Source organism: Phoca vitulina, unplaced genomic scaffold, assembly GCF_004348235.1.
Source record: "Phoca vitulina isolate PV1807 unplaced genomic scaffold, GSC_HSeal_1.0 scaffold85, whole genome shotgun sequence".
Taxonomy (NCBI): Eukaryota; Metazoa; Chordata; class Mammalia; order Carnivora; family Phocidae; genus Phoca; species Phoca vitulina.
In genome coordinates, this window is record NW_022589788.1 from 3,384,234 (window position 1) to 3,396,816 (window position 12,583).

The following is a 12,583-nucleotide window of genomic DNA, read 5'->3' on the forward strand; positions in this document are numbered from 1 at the left end:
GGGGGCTGGCCTCCTCAGGGCCCGGGGAGGGGCCTGACCCCACGGACCCGAAGCAGAAGCGGTGGGAGTGAAGGGTGACTGTGGACGACAGACACAGGAAGGGAACCAGGGACAGAAGTTTTTAGGGGGCTGTGCCCTCCTGGTCTAGCCGGCCTCCTCCAGGAAGCTTCCTGGCCTCCTCTGGTCCTCCCTCCACACACACACACACACACATTCAGCTCCACAGATAATTCTAGACCTTCCAGAAGCCCTTTGGGGGAGCCATTAGGAGAGCACTGAACTCTGGGCTCCTGAGGTTGAGAGCTCCTGGGTTAACTGCTCCAGGCCCTGGGAGCAAGGCCAGGGTTTGTATGCAGTGGTACTCAATAGATGCTTGTTGGATGCAGAAGCAGACTGTCATGGAACAAACGTGGGCTGGAGTGTCGCTGAGGGTGCAGGGCAGCGAGAGAGCAAGGCGGGGCAGGCAGGAGCCTGCCTTCCACAGCTTCTGCGGCTCTTCTGGGCCAGACGTGGGACGCGGGGACCGGGAAGGGGACCCGGAGCTCCAGGGCCCGCTGCCGCCAGGCTCCCCGGGCAGAAATGGAGTTTCAGAGCCCACCCTGCGTGCCGTGGTCACAGTGTGCCCCAGTGCTGGGGTCGCGTGCCCCTCGACAGAGGAGGGCTTTCTGCTGACCTCCAAAGCCAGCCCCTCGCTCTTAGTTCATTCCCTGTCCCCGTGAAGCACCTTCTTCCCACCTCAGGTGTTGTGTTGAAAGTCTCTCCAGGGGAGATTGCACCTGCAGCCTTCTAGACGCTCAGGGCTGGCCTCGGGGTCTGGGAGTAGTTTTGCTCTGTGAAAGGAGGCAAAGTCTTCATCCCCTGGGGAGGCAAGCTAACAGCAGTGCTAGCTGGTCAGGCTGTGGCTTTGGGGCTTGCTGGGAGAGCCCTCCATTCAAAACTTGCTCTCCCACTGAGGATGGGATTGCTTGAACTTCTGAGAATTTGCTTTGCAATCAGTACTGTTATAATTAAATCTGAAATAGTAATCAAAAACTCTAACAAGCAAAATCTAAAAGGGAGGTGAGATTAGTTTGAACAGTTTGTCCAGAGCTCCCCGGCAGCCTGAGTAAAAAGGGAAATATGCCTGAACCCGGACTCATTGGGAATATTGTGAGAGTTTTAAAAGGCTCTGACCTTTCCAAATGTAAATTTATTTTAAAATACCCAATTTACCTTTCCAGAGGACAAATGCTCCCCTGACCCTCAGATGGTCTAATAATGTGACCTGCCCCCTCTTCTGGTCCACAGTGAGACTCTCCAGCTTAGCACCTTTTTTGTGCCTAGAAAGTGTTAAACATTCATCACCAGTTCTTGGTTCCTGTGTGGATGTCTTCAAAAATCTTCTGAATTCCTGCTTCCTTTTGTGCCCAGAGCAGCCCTGCCAGGCAGGAAGCCTCTTCTCCTTCTATAGGTGCAGAAGTGCCCCGGTCTGGTGGCATGGTGGCTGTGGGCCAGGCGCCCCGTAGCCAGCTAGAGAATGGTGCACCTGAGGCTTGAGCCAAGGCCTTCAAACCCCAAAGCCGGGGAGCTCACCCTGCTGTGACCAGATGTTTTGGAGGAGGTGGCCTTAGTTCTGAAACTTGACACAAAGGTTCAGGTAGGTGGGCATTGAAGGGAAGGCACTACAGAACAGGGAGAAAGTGGAAGGTGCCGTGGGCAACCACCAGACCCTTGTGAGTGGACAAGGGGGGGCTGCTGCGTGGGGACAGGGAACAGAGGAAACGGGAGAGATGGAAACCAGAGGGCCAAGCCATGCCAAGGAGTCCCAAGCGTGTCCCGGAGGCAACGAGGAGCCGTAGATGGTTGTTGAGTGAGGGATGCTGGGAGGAGCCCGACAGTGTGGTTTGCCTGCAGGTTGCGGGGCTGGGGAGGGGCCGCGGCCCCCTGCAGCGGGGTGCAAGGAGGAAAGCCGTCCTCCCCTGGGGCAGCTGTGGAGGTAGGAGTCCAGCTGGAGTCCTGGGCCCTGAGCATCCTTCAGAGTCCCTCTTCCGCTCTCTGGCCCGGAGCCTGTTGCTTAGGAACAAGATAAGCGCTTGGCATTGGACGCCCACGCCATTCCATCCCTGGAGGAGCACACCCTTCCTTCTGAGGCTTGCACAAGAGTGTCTGCCCTGGGCCGCCTCCCCCACCGCTCGGGGGAGGGTCTCCTCCCCGAGAGGGCTTGTTGCTTCTCCTCCTCCCGGCTCCCCTTCGCTGGCCTCCCCCAGCCTCCTGCCCTGACCTGGTTGCTGGTCTCACTGTCACAGGGCAGCCCTCCCTGGGGGGCCTGGCGCCATGACATCAGGCGCAGCTCTGGGCCCGGCTGCCCCAGGTGAACCCTCCCAATCACCCCTGCGTGCCCTGGGCAAGCTGTGTCCCCTCTCTGGGACTGGGCGTGGGGTCAGAAGTGCGTGTGGGCATGGGGCAGGGCGGGCAGGATGTGGGGCCTCGGGGGCACGGAGTGGGGAGCAGCTTTGTCCAAGCTGAGGGGCCCTGGGGCCTGTTCTTGGGCTTGGCCACCCGTTCCGCACCCACCCCGGCTCTGTGCTTCTCCGGCTGGGGCTCAGCCCTACCAGGGCATAGATGGATTCACACCCAGAACCCAGGGTCACCCTGGGGCTGAGGCCTGGAGGCCCCTCCAGAGTCAGCAGGAAGGGGGACAACACCAAGGGTCCACAGCCCTTCCCTCTGAGACCAGCTGGTCTGTGGCCCTTGGAGCTTCTGTGTCTTCTTCCCTGAGAGAGGCTCCCCTAAACCCCTCGCTGGCCCACTCCTGCCTAGGAAACGGGGCAGTGAGGCTGTGAGGTTATATGCCCTGTGGGTTGTACGGCTGGGGGGCACCTGCCCTTTGGGGTGCTGCAGCCCGCAGGAGCCAACTCCCACTCCCGGCCGCCTTCCAGCCGTGCGCCTCACGCCCCCATGTTGCATCAGGGGTGGGTGTCTCCGGTTTAGCTCAGAGCCCCAGTGCGTGGGGCGCGCTTGAACGCTCTTTCTCTCTCCCAGCTGCTCCCGGCTCTTCCACTCAGTTTGGGGCTTTCAGAGAAATGACAGGCCCCGCTCATAACATGTCAGCATTTTCACGTTTTAGACCTCGGTGGGCTCCATGCTTTCCAAAGTCAGTCTCAGAGTTGACTCAGAGCCCTCCCCTGCTCCCCGACCCGGTTTGACCTGGAGGGCAGGGGCGAGGGTGGGTCCCACCTTCCCCAGTTCACAGCTGGGGCGCAGAGAGGCCGCCCCACATGTCCTGTGTCCCACACAAGTTAGTGGCAGAGCTGGAGATCCGTGCCACATCTGCTAGAGGAGGGAGCACTCTGGGGGAAACAGGAAACTGTTTGGAACTTTCTAGAAGGGCCGTGTTGGGGCGGCAGCCCAGGCCCATCCCCGTTGCTGTGATGAGCCAGTCCAGGGTGTGTGGGTGAGTGGGCGGATTCCCACGACCTCTGCCCCAGGCAGTGGGGACACACTCCCCCGAGGACATGCCCTCTGCTGATGACTGTTGGCGTCAGGACTCACGACAAGACTCTGTGCTGTCCTTTGCAAAGCCCTACAAAGTGACGCTGAGCTCCAGTTGTGTTTAGAAAGTGATGATTGCTGTTTCCACGACAACGGTCCTTTGTGCATGTTGCTCTTGCCTCCGAGGTCAGGGCTTGCTGTTCGTGAGACTCTGCCCCAAGTTCGCCGCGATGAGTGAGGGGCTGGGGCCGGGTGTCAGGTCCACATCCCCCTGCAGCCTCAGCTGGCATGCTGACCCGGAGCCTCTGGGCCCTCCCCTGGGGCCGGGCAGGAGGCAGACTGTCCCGTCCAAGGTGTCCTCAGATGGCTACCGCGGGGCATTGGGCCACCGGGTCTTCCTGTCGTGACAGCGTTCGGCCTCGTGTGCGTCGAGTCGGCTGTCAGGCATGCCCGTGGGCCTGTGGCTGTTAGCTCTCCTCAGCCCTGAGACACGTGTGTGAGCCTGGACCATTATTATCCCCACTGTGCCGAGCACAGAGACGCGGCGTGACTTGCCCGCCGTCACACAGCGGATGGGGCAGCCTGGCTCCAAGGGCCGTGTTTCTAACCACGGCTCACCCTGCCTCTCCACCAGCCCCTGGCGCAACGCGGCGTAGCGTGCTCCTCCGCCTTGTCCCCAGGAGCCAACTCCCTGTACGAAGGGAGTGTACGAAGCGCGCTAAGGCTCCGAGCCGGGTTTCTCGACTCTGGCACCGTTGACAGCTGGGGCCAGATGATTCTCTGCTGTGGGACCGTCCCGTCCGCTGGAGGATGTTGAGCAGCATCTCTGGCCTCGGCCCCCAGGTGCCTGGAGCATGCCCCCTCCAGCTGCGACCATCAGAAGTGTCTCCAGACATTGCCAAGTGTCCCCTGGGGAGTGCAGTGTCCTCGGTCGTGAGGCAGTGACCTGGAGCTTACGGAGCGAGCCGCGCTCAAAGCCAGCCCGCTCGAATCCAGAACGGGCGCGTTGCGTTGTCTCTGGGCTGCTGGGACCGATGGAGGTAGTGGGTTGGGGAGGGGGTCTGGACGCCTCCTGAACTTGAGAGGGGCGGGCATTCTCTTGGTCCCCGTTCATTCACTCACGCATGCATGCCTTCGGCAGGTGTCCGAGCTGCCAGCCCACGCTGGGCCCCCAGGGTCCCCAGATGAACAAGCCGCCCTCTTCCCTCGCGGCCCTGGATCTCGGAGTGTGGTCCGATCTTTGGGTGGTTTCCAGAGTTGCATGTGGATTTGAACAGTGTGAGAATTTAGGAAAGCCAGAACTTGACCAACAGTCTTGTGGACGTCAAGTATTTTCTGTTCTTAGAACAGTATGACACTCTGTCTGCCGAGAAGGGCAGGAGCATGGGTCAGAGGAGCATCTCTGACCCCGCCCCGAGCCCCGTCCCCTTCCCCTTCCATCCTGGTGGGCGGCACCTCCTGGCGTGGGCGTGGCGAGTGTGGTCTTCGCCTTTTGTCATTTAATGGGACCGCTCACCCCACCAGTGAGGAAATGGGGGCCTGCAGAGGACAGAGCTTGGCTCAGTGTGACCCCGAGAATGGTGGGGGCCAGGACTGGTAGCCAGGCCACATTCTTCCATCTTGGGGAGCGGGGTCCCCACTCTGCCTGCGAGCCCCTGGGCTGAGCCCAGGACTGTAGTGTTGCTCAGGGGCTCCTGTGGGCCGTGGGGGGCTGTTTGCCAGATGACTTCACCTTGTCTCTGCTCCTCAGGACCCTGTGGGGGTCCCCGAGGCCCTGCCTGTCCTGCCCCCGCCACACGCAGACACACACACCCCCCGCATGCTCACACAGACACACAGGGACGTGCTCACACACAGACATATTCACATAGACACACAAACACACGCAGACGCACACACAGACACACTCCCACAAGGACACACATTCATGCAGAAACACACGGACACATTTGCACACACAGACACAAACACACGCACATATGTGAATAGTCGCATGCACACACACACACACACACACATCCATGCACGCGGTCACACACAGAGGTGCACACTCTCACACTCAGCACACTCAAACATGCGCACCCCGGGCAGGTCATGCCGCCGGTCCCTGCACCCGGGGTTCCCCTGGCCTGCTGCACCCCATCATCCTTCAGCGCAGGGGACACTGGCTGTGGGGGCCCTGGTGCGGCCGCCCACACTGGAAGGCCTGGAGGCAGCTGGGCTGTGCCAGGAGGCCCAAGTGCTAAGGCGAGGGCCTGGGACCCAGGGACTGTCGAGCAGGGACGGGCTGGTGCGGGGATGATAGTCAGGGCTCCAGAGCAGGTGGGGGCCCCGGGATGAGGAGCATGCATCACCTGGGGGGGGTTTGCCAAGGGAGGAAGCCCCGAGGCTAGCTGCCTGGGGCCCGGCTCTGACGTGGGCTGACACTCGCAGCAGAACACGGGTGGGGGACTGGGCGGTCTGTGTCTGGGATGCGGCACAGACGGCCACAGGAGGTCCTGACGAGAGTGGGCCAGGAGGGCTTCCTGGAAGGGGCATCCGGGTAGCGGGAGCTGCTGGAGGAAGGAGTGGCGGGGGGGGCACATCTCCTTGGGGGTGCACGTTGGTCAGGCCACTTAGGTTCACAGTCTGCTTGTCGACAGAGGAGGACAGATGGGGCCCCCCAGACCTGCTGCCTCCCCCCCAGGCAGCCCCCGCCCTGCAGTGTGCTCTTGTTCGAGGACACCCCAGCTGTCCGAGGCTGGCGCCCATCCTCTGGCAGGTGCGGCCTCTGTCATCATCCAGCCTAGGCTGCATGCAGTCAGCACTCAATGCCCGCGAGGGTGAACTTTGTGATTTGTTTTCTACACGTTCACACCATTCAGCACACCCAACCGGACTGTCCCCTCTGTTCCCTCCCGCAGGGCGGCTCTAGGCACTTCTGTGTCGGGAGACCCAGTGGTCCGGGCCCCCACGCCTCCTGGCCCACAGTGACAATGTCCGTATCCTGCTCTTTCTTTCAGGTTGTGGGGGCTGTGGCACAGAAATAAAAAATGGCCAGTCCCTGGTGGCTCTGGACAAACACTGGCATCTGGGCTGTTTCAAGTGTGAGACATGTGGGAAGCAACTGGACGCGGAGTACATCAGCAAGTGAGTGGCAGGCTCCTCCCATGTCCCTCCTGTGGTCACGCCCGTCCTGTCTCCCGTGCGGACTCAGAGCCCTGCGTGTTTGTCCCCCCCCCCCCCGACGTGGCGGTCTCCTCCCACCAGCCTGGCTTCCTTAGCGTGGTCCGCAGAGACCACAGCTCCATTTCTGTGGATCGAAACAGAGACAGTGCTCTTTGCCTTTGTAAATGCTTCCCCTTGCCCGTCCCTGGGGGTCACTCTCCCGTGGCGCCCGGATCACCTACAGAATGCACGGTGGATGCCGGCTGACTCCAGCAGCAGGAGTGAGGGGAAGAGGGCTGAGTCGCCTCACCTGTCACAGAGGAGATGACTCAGCTCCAGCTCCAACTTCTGCAGTGCTTGGCCATCCCGCTGCTCCCGCAGACGACCCCGTGTCCCCAGACCGCAGACGTGCGGCCAGGAGGCAGTGATGGCTGGTCTGGGTGGGGGTCGGAGAGCACATCTCAGAAGGCAGTGCAGACGGAGCCTCTGGAGATCTTAGCCCTGAGCAGCAGCAGCTGGTTTGCCAGGAAGGGGTGCATTTCAGTCCCTGGGATCGGGGACTGCGTCAGGGAAGCCCCCCTACGGCCCAGAGTTCGGGGGTGAGCTGAACTGTGCGGAGCAGGCTCCTTCCTGCAAGTTAGGGAGCTCCAGGGGCAGCTAATGTGGGAGAGCCTGCCAGTTCTTGACGCCGAGGGAGCAGAACCGTCCCAGGAACTGCACACAGTCACACGCACACGCATGCACACACACCCGTGCACGTGTGCACGCTCATACACATGGACACACTCGTACATTCATACACTCATACGCGCATGCACACGCACACGCACACACATGCATGAGTACATGTCACACCCAGGGCATCCAGACCAGGTTGCCGACGTGCCCCATCCATCTCCTGGCTGCTCTCGTACCTTCCCTGTGCACGAGGCCACTCGTGGGGGAAACGGGGTGACGGGAGTGGGGGTCTCTGTCTGGTGTCCTACAACCCCATGTGAGTCCATACTCATCTCAAAACAAAACGTTTTCAGTTAAAGCCCCCAAGCCAAGACGAGCCTCTGTCCAGGCTGGGTCAGGCAGGGGAAGGTCCTGGCCACTGCTCTGTCATAGTAAAGGGAAGGGGAGAGTGACTCCCTTGAAGGCAGCCCCAGGAGACAGAGCACTTTAAAATAAACTAAAACGTGCCCAGCCCCCAGGGTGCTTCCTGCCGTGGTAGCTCACCCACTCGGCTCGCCTGTCACTCAGCAGCCTCCAGAACGGTCGCAGAAGTGACAGGGAGGGTGCGTTGGTGTTGCCATGGAGACGTAATCGTTGAGCCTCCGGAGTTTGGGGCACAGACACCCATGGTGGAAATAACAGGGGCCCTGAGGTCAGTGGCGTTTGAAAGTAGACCTTGAGGTCTCAATTTATCTCTTCCTCTCCGGGAAGGAAGGGCTTCATCCTCTCTGGGGCTGTGGTCAGAGACATACCCTGCACCCACGGCAACCCCAGGGGCTCATAACCCCCCACTGCCCTTCCCGTCCTGCAGGCCACCTCCTCCAGGAAGCCTTCCCGTCCTACATCCTACAGAAGGTCCAGAGGGCGGCATTAGCCCTGGTCTTCCAAAAGTCGAGAACTCTTACCTTCTGTTGGCAGCTGCATAAAAATCAAAACCCAACCGGGAGTAACGGGGCAACTTCCGCAGTGCGGGGGAGGAGAGATGTGTGCGGGGGAAGCGGGCGCCCCTGCCTGCCAGTGGCCTCCACACCCGGGGGGCGGCCTGGTTAGCAATGACAATGGCCTCGGCCACCAATTGGCAAGTGCCTGCCGTGTGCTAGGCCACACCTTCTCGTCTTTAGACCTTACTATAATTTCTCCCATTTTATGGCTGGGGAAGCCGAGGCTCAGAGAGGTTATGCAACTTGCCCAGGGGCACACAGCGGGGGCGTGGTGGCATGTGAGCGCTAGCCTGCTCACTTCGCAGCTGCCCACCAGCTCCTCCCCACACGGAGCACGGCCAACCCAGGAACCTTGGCACCTCCTCCGGGCCGTCCCCCTGCCATGTCCTGTTGTAATAACAATTACGGTCACTTTCGAATCAGCTCCCGTCACGGGCCGGGTGCTGTGCCTGGCCGTGTGCCCATACTGTCCTCCCGTCCGCAACCCTGAAAACCAGCTGCCTCCCTCACCGTGCATCCAGGGGAGGCTCAGCGTTGAAGCGACTTGCCCCGGGCTGCCCAGAGCCTCGGAGGGGCACCCGAAACCGTGTGTCGCTCGTCACTGCTTCCCCATGCCACGAACGTGGTGCGCACGCTGTAAATATGCGTGCAGAGTGGACACGTCCCCCGCGGCCCTCCTGACCCCTCCCGCGAGGCCAGATGCCTCTGCAGCCACACCCGGGGACAGAGAGGCGCAGTCCCCACCCACCACCTATGCCACGTGACATTGCGTGGCCCCTGGCATGGGCACCTTTGTCACACACACCTTGTGGCTCATGATTTGTAGGGCGCCCCAGACCCCTTTTGGAGGGATTCTATTTACTCAGCACCCCCTGGTGAGTAAATAAGCTGTTTCCCATCCACACGCCCCACGTGGGACAGAACGAACCGGAAGGAAGAGCCACGTCGTCAGTGGAAACATCTTTGGTTTCCCAGATGCAGCCCTTATTCCCGCGGGTGAGCCTGGGAGGTGGCCACCAGCCCTCGCTCAGCCGCTGGGCCCCCAGGGGAACCCCGTGCGCATCCTGACGGCCTGTCTCGTTGCAGGGACGGGCTGCCCTACTGCGAGGCCGACTACCACACCAAGTTCGGCATCCGCTGTGACGGCTGTGAGAAGTACATCACGGGGCACGTGCTGGAGGTGAGTGGGCCGCTGGGCGCCCTCTGGGCCAGGTCCTGCTCCCAGGCCTCTGGGGGTGTCTGACGTTCGTGTGCGTTTGTGCAAGAATTAGTGCCCCTGAGTCTTTGCCTCCCCCTTCCTCCCAGCTCTGCCGGGGGACAGCTTCCTCAGCCTTCCAGGACCTGCTCGGTGAGGACCACCTCCTCCAGGAAGCCTTCCCTGGACACTGTCTCTCCCGTGCCCTCTATAAGCTGATAGAGTTGGAGAGATGGGGGTTGAAATCCTGGGTCCAGCCCTCCCATGTCTAGATGGAGGTCTGAGGCCTGGAGGAGTGAAAGTGAGCCCAGGAGGCAGGACCATGTGCCCAAAGGAGGCCCAGAGTGGTCGCCTGGCATGCCCAGTCACACAGCAGTCATGGGGTAGGCGGGCTTTCTGGGGGGTGGGAGTTTCATGGCTCTGTCTCTATGAAAAACACATGTAGCATGCACTTTGGTACAGTTGCTCAGTAAGATAAACACCATGGGATGACCACACCCCACCCACCGGCTTGTCAGACCCAGTCCATTCCTCTCCCCATTCTTCAGCCCCTCCTTGGCTCTGTGCTGGGGCCTGCCCATGTCCCCGGGAAGGCACAGGTGACAGAGGACCTCAGGGAATCGAGAGGGGGCCCTGACCCTGCTAAGGGACTTGGGAGCCTTTCCCACCAGGTCACAGAGGGGCCTCTGGGTTTGGGAGGGTAGGTTGGGGGATGAGGCTGTCGGGCCCCCACCTGGCAGTGACGCTGACAAAGGCTTCTGAGCCAGGGAATGCCTGGGTCATATTGGCATTTTAAAGAGTGTGGGGCTGCTGCCGAGGCTGGAGGCTGGGGACAGTGGGATGCGTGGGGGTGCCCTTCAAATCCCCAAGGATTCCTGCCCTGCCTGCACTCACACCTAGTGCCTGGCACATAATCGTCGTCCCCGGTGCCGCGGCAGAATTGTACATTGAGCGCTGGGTTGCTTTTCTCGAAATTACACTTGATGTCCCTCCGAGCAGCAGGGACAGAGTTGCTCCAGGGCCTCAGCCCCACCCACTTTCCCTCTTAGGGCTCTTTTGCCCCTCCACCCCAGGAGTGCGAAGGGGAGGGGGGTGCCCCACCCACCCCCCAGGGCAGGGCCGCCTCTCCCCTCATTCCCAGGGTGGGAACCCCCCCTCAGGCCAGCGCCCAGTGGGAGGGCCCAGGCTCTGCAGAGGGGCCTGAGGGGGGGTGTGACTACACACTCATGGTCTGTGGAGAGTGTACAGAGCACAAATCGGAGGGGGGGAGATCACAGATAATGCGATCATAGGTAGCTGAACTCTGGCTGGTTTCCTTCCAGTTTTTTCTGTCTCCACGTAATTCTAGTTGAGACCAAACCGTTGGTACAACATTATATTCTGAGTTTGTCCAGTTCGCATTTCCTAGTTAGCAGGTTCCCCTGTTTTTGTTTTTTTGTGTGTTTTGGGTACGTTAGGCCTTTTTGTTAAGCAGCTGTATTGGAACATAGCTCATATAGGTGGAGAGTGTGGGGCCCCCGCCCCCCCCGGGGAGTGTAGTCTTTATGAAATCCGAGCCGGTCTGCAGCTGAGAACGTGGGTCCTCACTCGCTCTCGTGACTTCCTTCTGTCCCTTGATGCCGGTCCCTCTGATGGCTGAGTGGACCCCAGCGCCTTCAGTAGCTACTTCCCACGTGCTGCCTGCTCACATGGGGCTGGGGTCTTCATGGGCTGGGGTCTTCATGGTCGTCAGCTCCATCTGCGCTTATGGTCACACGACCAAGTTAGTCTGCGGGCGTCTTGTATGTATCGTCTTGGGTGGTGACGTAATATTGATACCCACATCCTCTGAATATGTGGACGCAGACTATGACCCTCTTCCAGGACGCCATGGCGCTATAAATATTAGGGACAGGGACCCGCCTGCCCCACTGCCAATGGTTCAAACCACGTGTCTCTGTTCCCCGTCCAGACCTTCTACTCTCTCCTGGGCTCCCACACATGTGTGCTGGACCATCGGCCACCCCGAGCAGGTGGCAGAACTAGACTTGAACCCGGGCTCCCCGGGCTCCTGGCTCCTGTTCCTTCCCCACGGTGCAGCCTCTCCCCGGGTGTAGACGCCAGTTTGCGTGTTGTTTTTAGCACCGTGCCGCATGTGATGGCCGAGAGTGGGGTGCATCTGAGGCTCAGGTGGGCTGAGCTGTTGTTGTTGGAGGTGTGTGGACCTCGCCTGACCTGCGTCCTGGCACCCTCCGGCATTGGCCCCTGCACCCTGGGGGGCAGGGGTGGAGACCTGACCCCAACCTTGCTGCCTGCCCTCAGCAAGCTCTGTGCTGAGCAAGAGAACATTCCAGTACCTCAGGGATTGAATGAGACATGGTCTGTGAAGTGTCCCCCAGCTCAGTGCTGGCCCCGTGGTAAACACTGGGGGTTAGGGGCTTCCTTATTGTCACCAGGTAATCAGCGGGCCTCCCCTGGATGGGTGACCCCATGTGCACTGTGTGTCCTTGGTATTTAATGCTGGGCCAAATATAGAATGTGGGGGTTCGGTGTCTGCGAACGGAGCACCTCCAGTGCACTCCGGTTTATCGTCAGGAAGGGACCGTCTTAGTTACGAAGAACAGGAGAAAAACAGGTCTGGATTTTCCTCCTTGTCAGTGGTGGGGGATAAAGGCCTCCCAGGGAAGATTAATGCTTTTGTTTTCGCGAGTTCCCTGGCGTGGCTGAGTCGGCGGCGGGCTCTGCAAAGCTCTGAGCATCCTCCTTTGCCAGGCGGCAGCTGCAGGCGGGCAGAGACGAGCCCGATTCCGCAGGCGGGGAGCCGCCGCCCCCCCCTTGCCACCACCTGAACTTGGCCCCGGGCGTGCCGGCGCCCCGCTGGGCGGGCAGTGGGCTCTCAGTGGCAGTAGGTGGCAGGATCTGAAAAAGAAGGAACAGGATTCAGACCTCTGGCTGAAGGCTGAGCGTGCCCGTCCTCACAGTCACATTGCCCGTTCCAGCCGACCTGCCTGGGGAGCAGGCCCTGGAGAGGGGCTGTGGGGGCTGGCCGATCGGACTGGGCTGTGTTGCGAGGACCCCGTGCAGGTAGGAGGCCTGGCCAGGCGCTTCGGAGGGCTGAGGGGGAGGCTGCAGG

The 12,583-nt window shown here is 60.8% G+C and overlaps 1 protein-coding gene across 22 annotated transcripts in view; it reads left to right on the forward strand.

Annotated features, from left to right (window-relative positions):
* Nucleotides 1-12,583, forward strand: part of ABLIM2 (actin binding LIM protein family member 2) — a 151,186-nt gene that overhangs the window by 57,278 nt on the left and 81,325 nt on the right. For all 22 annotated transcript variants that reach the window (XR_004298263.1, XM_032395440.1, XM_032395446.1 and 19 more), the window contains exons 5-6: nucleotides 6,474-6,600; nucleotides 9,363-9,456. Coding sequence is in view for 21 of the 22 variants with exons in the window: in XM_032395440.1 (XP_032251331.1) it covers nucleotides 6,474-6,600; nucleotides 9,363-9,456 (221 nt within the window). In the remaining variant the exon portion in view is untranslated. The remainder of the gene's footprint in view (nucleotides 1-6,473; nucleotides 6,601-9,362; nucleotides 9,457-12,583) is intronic.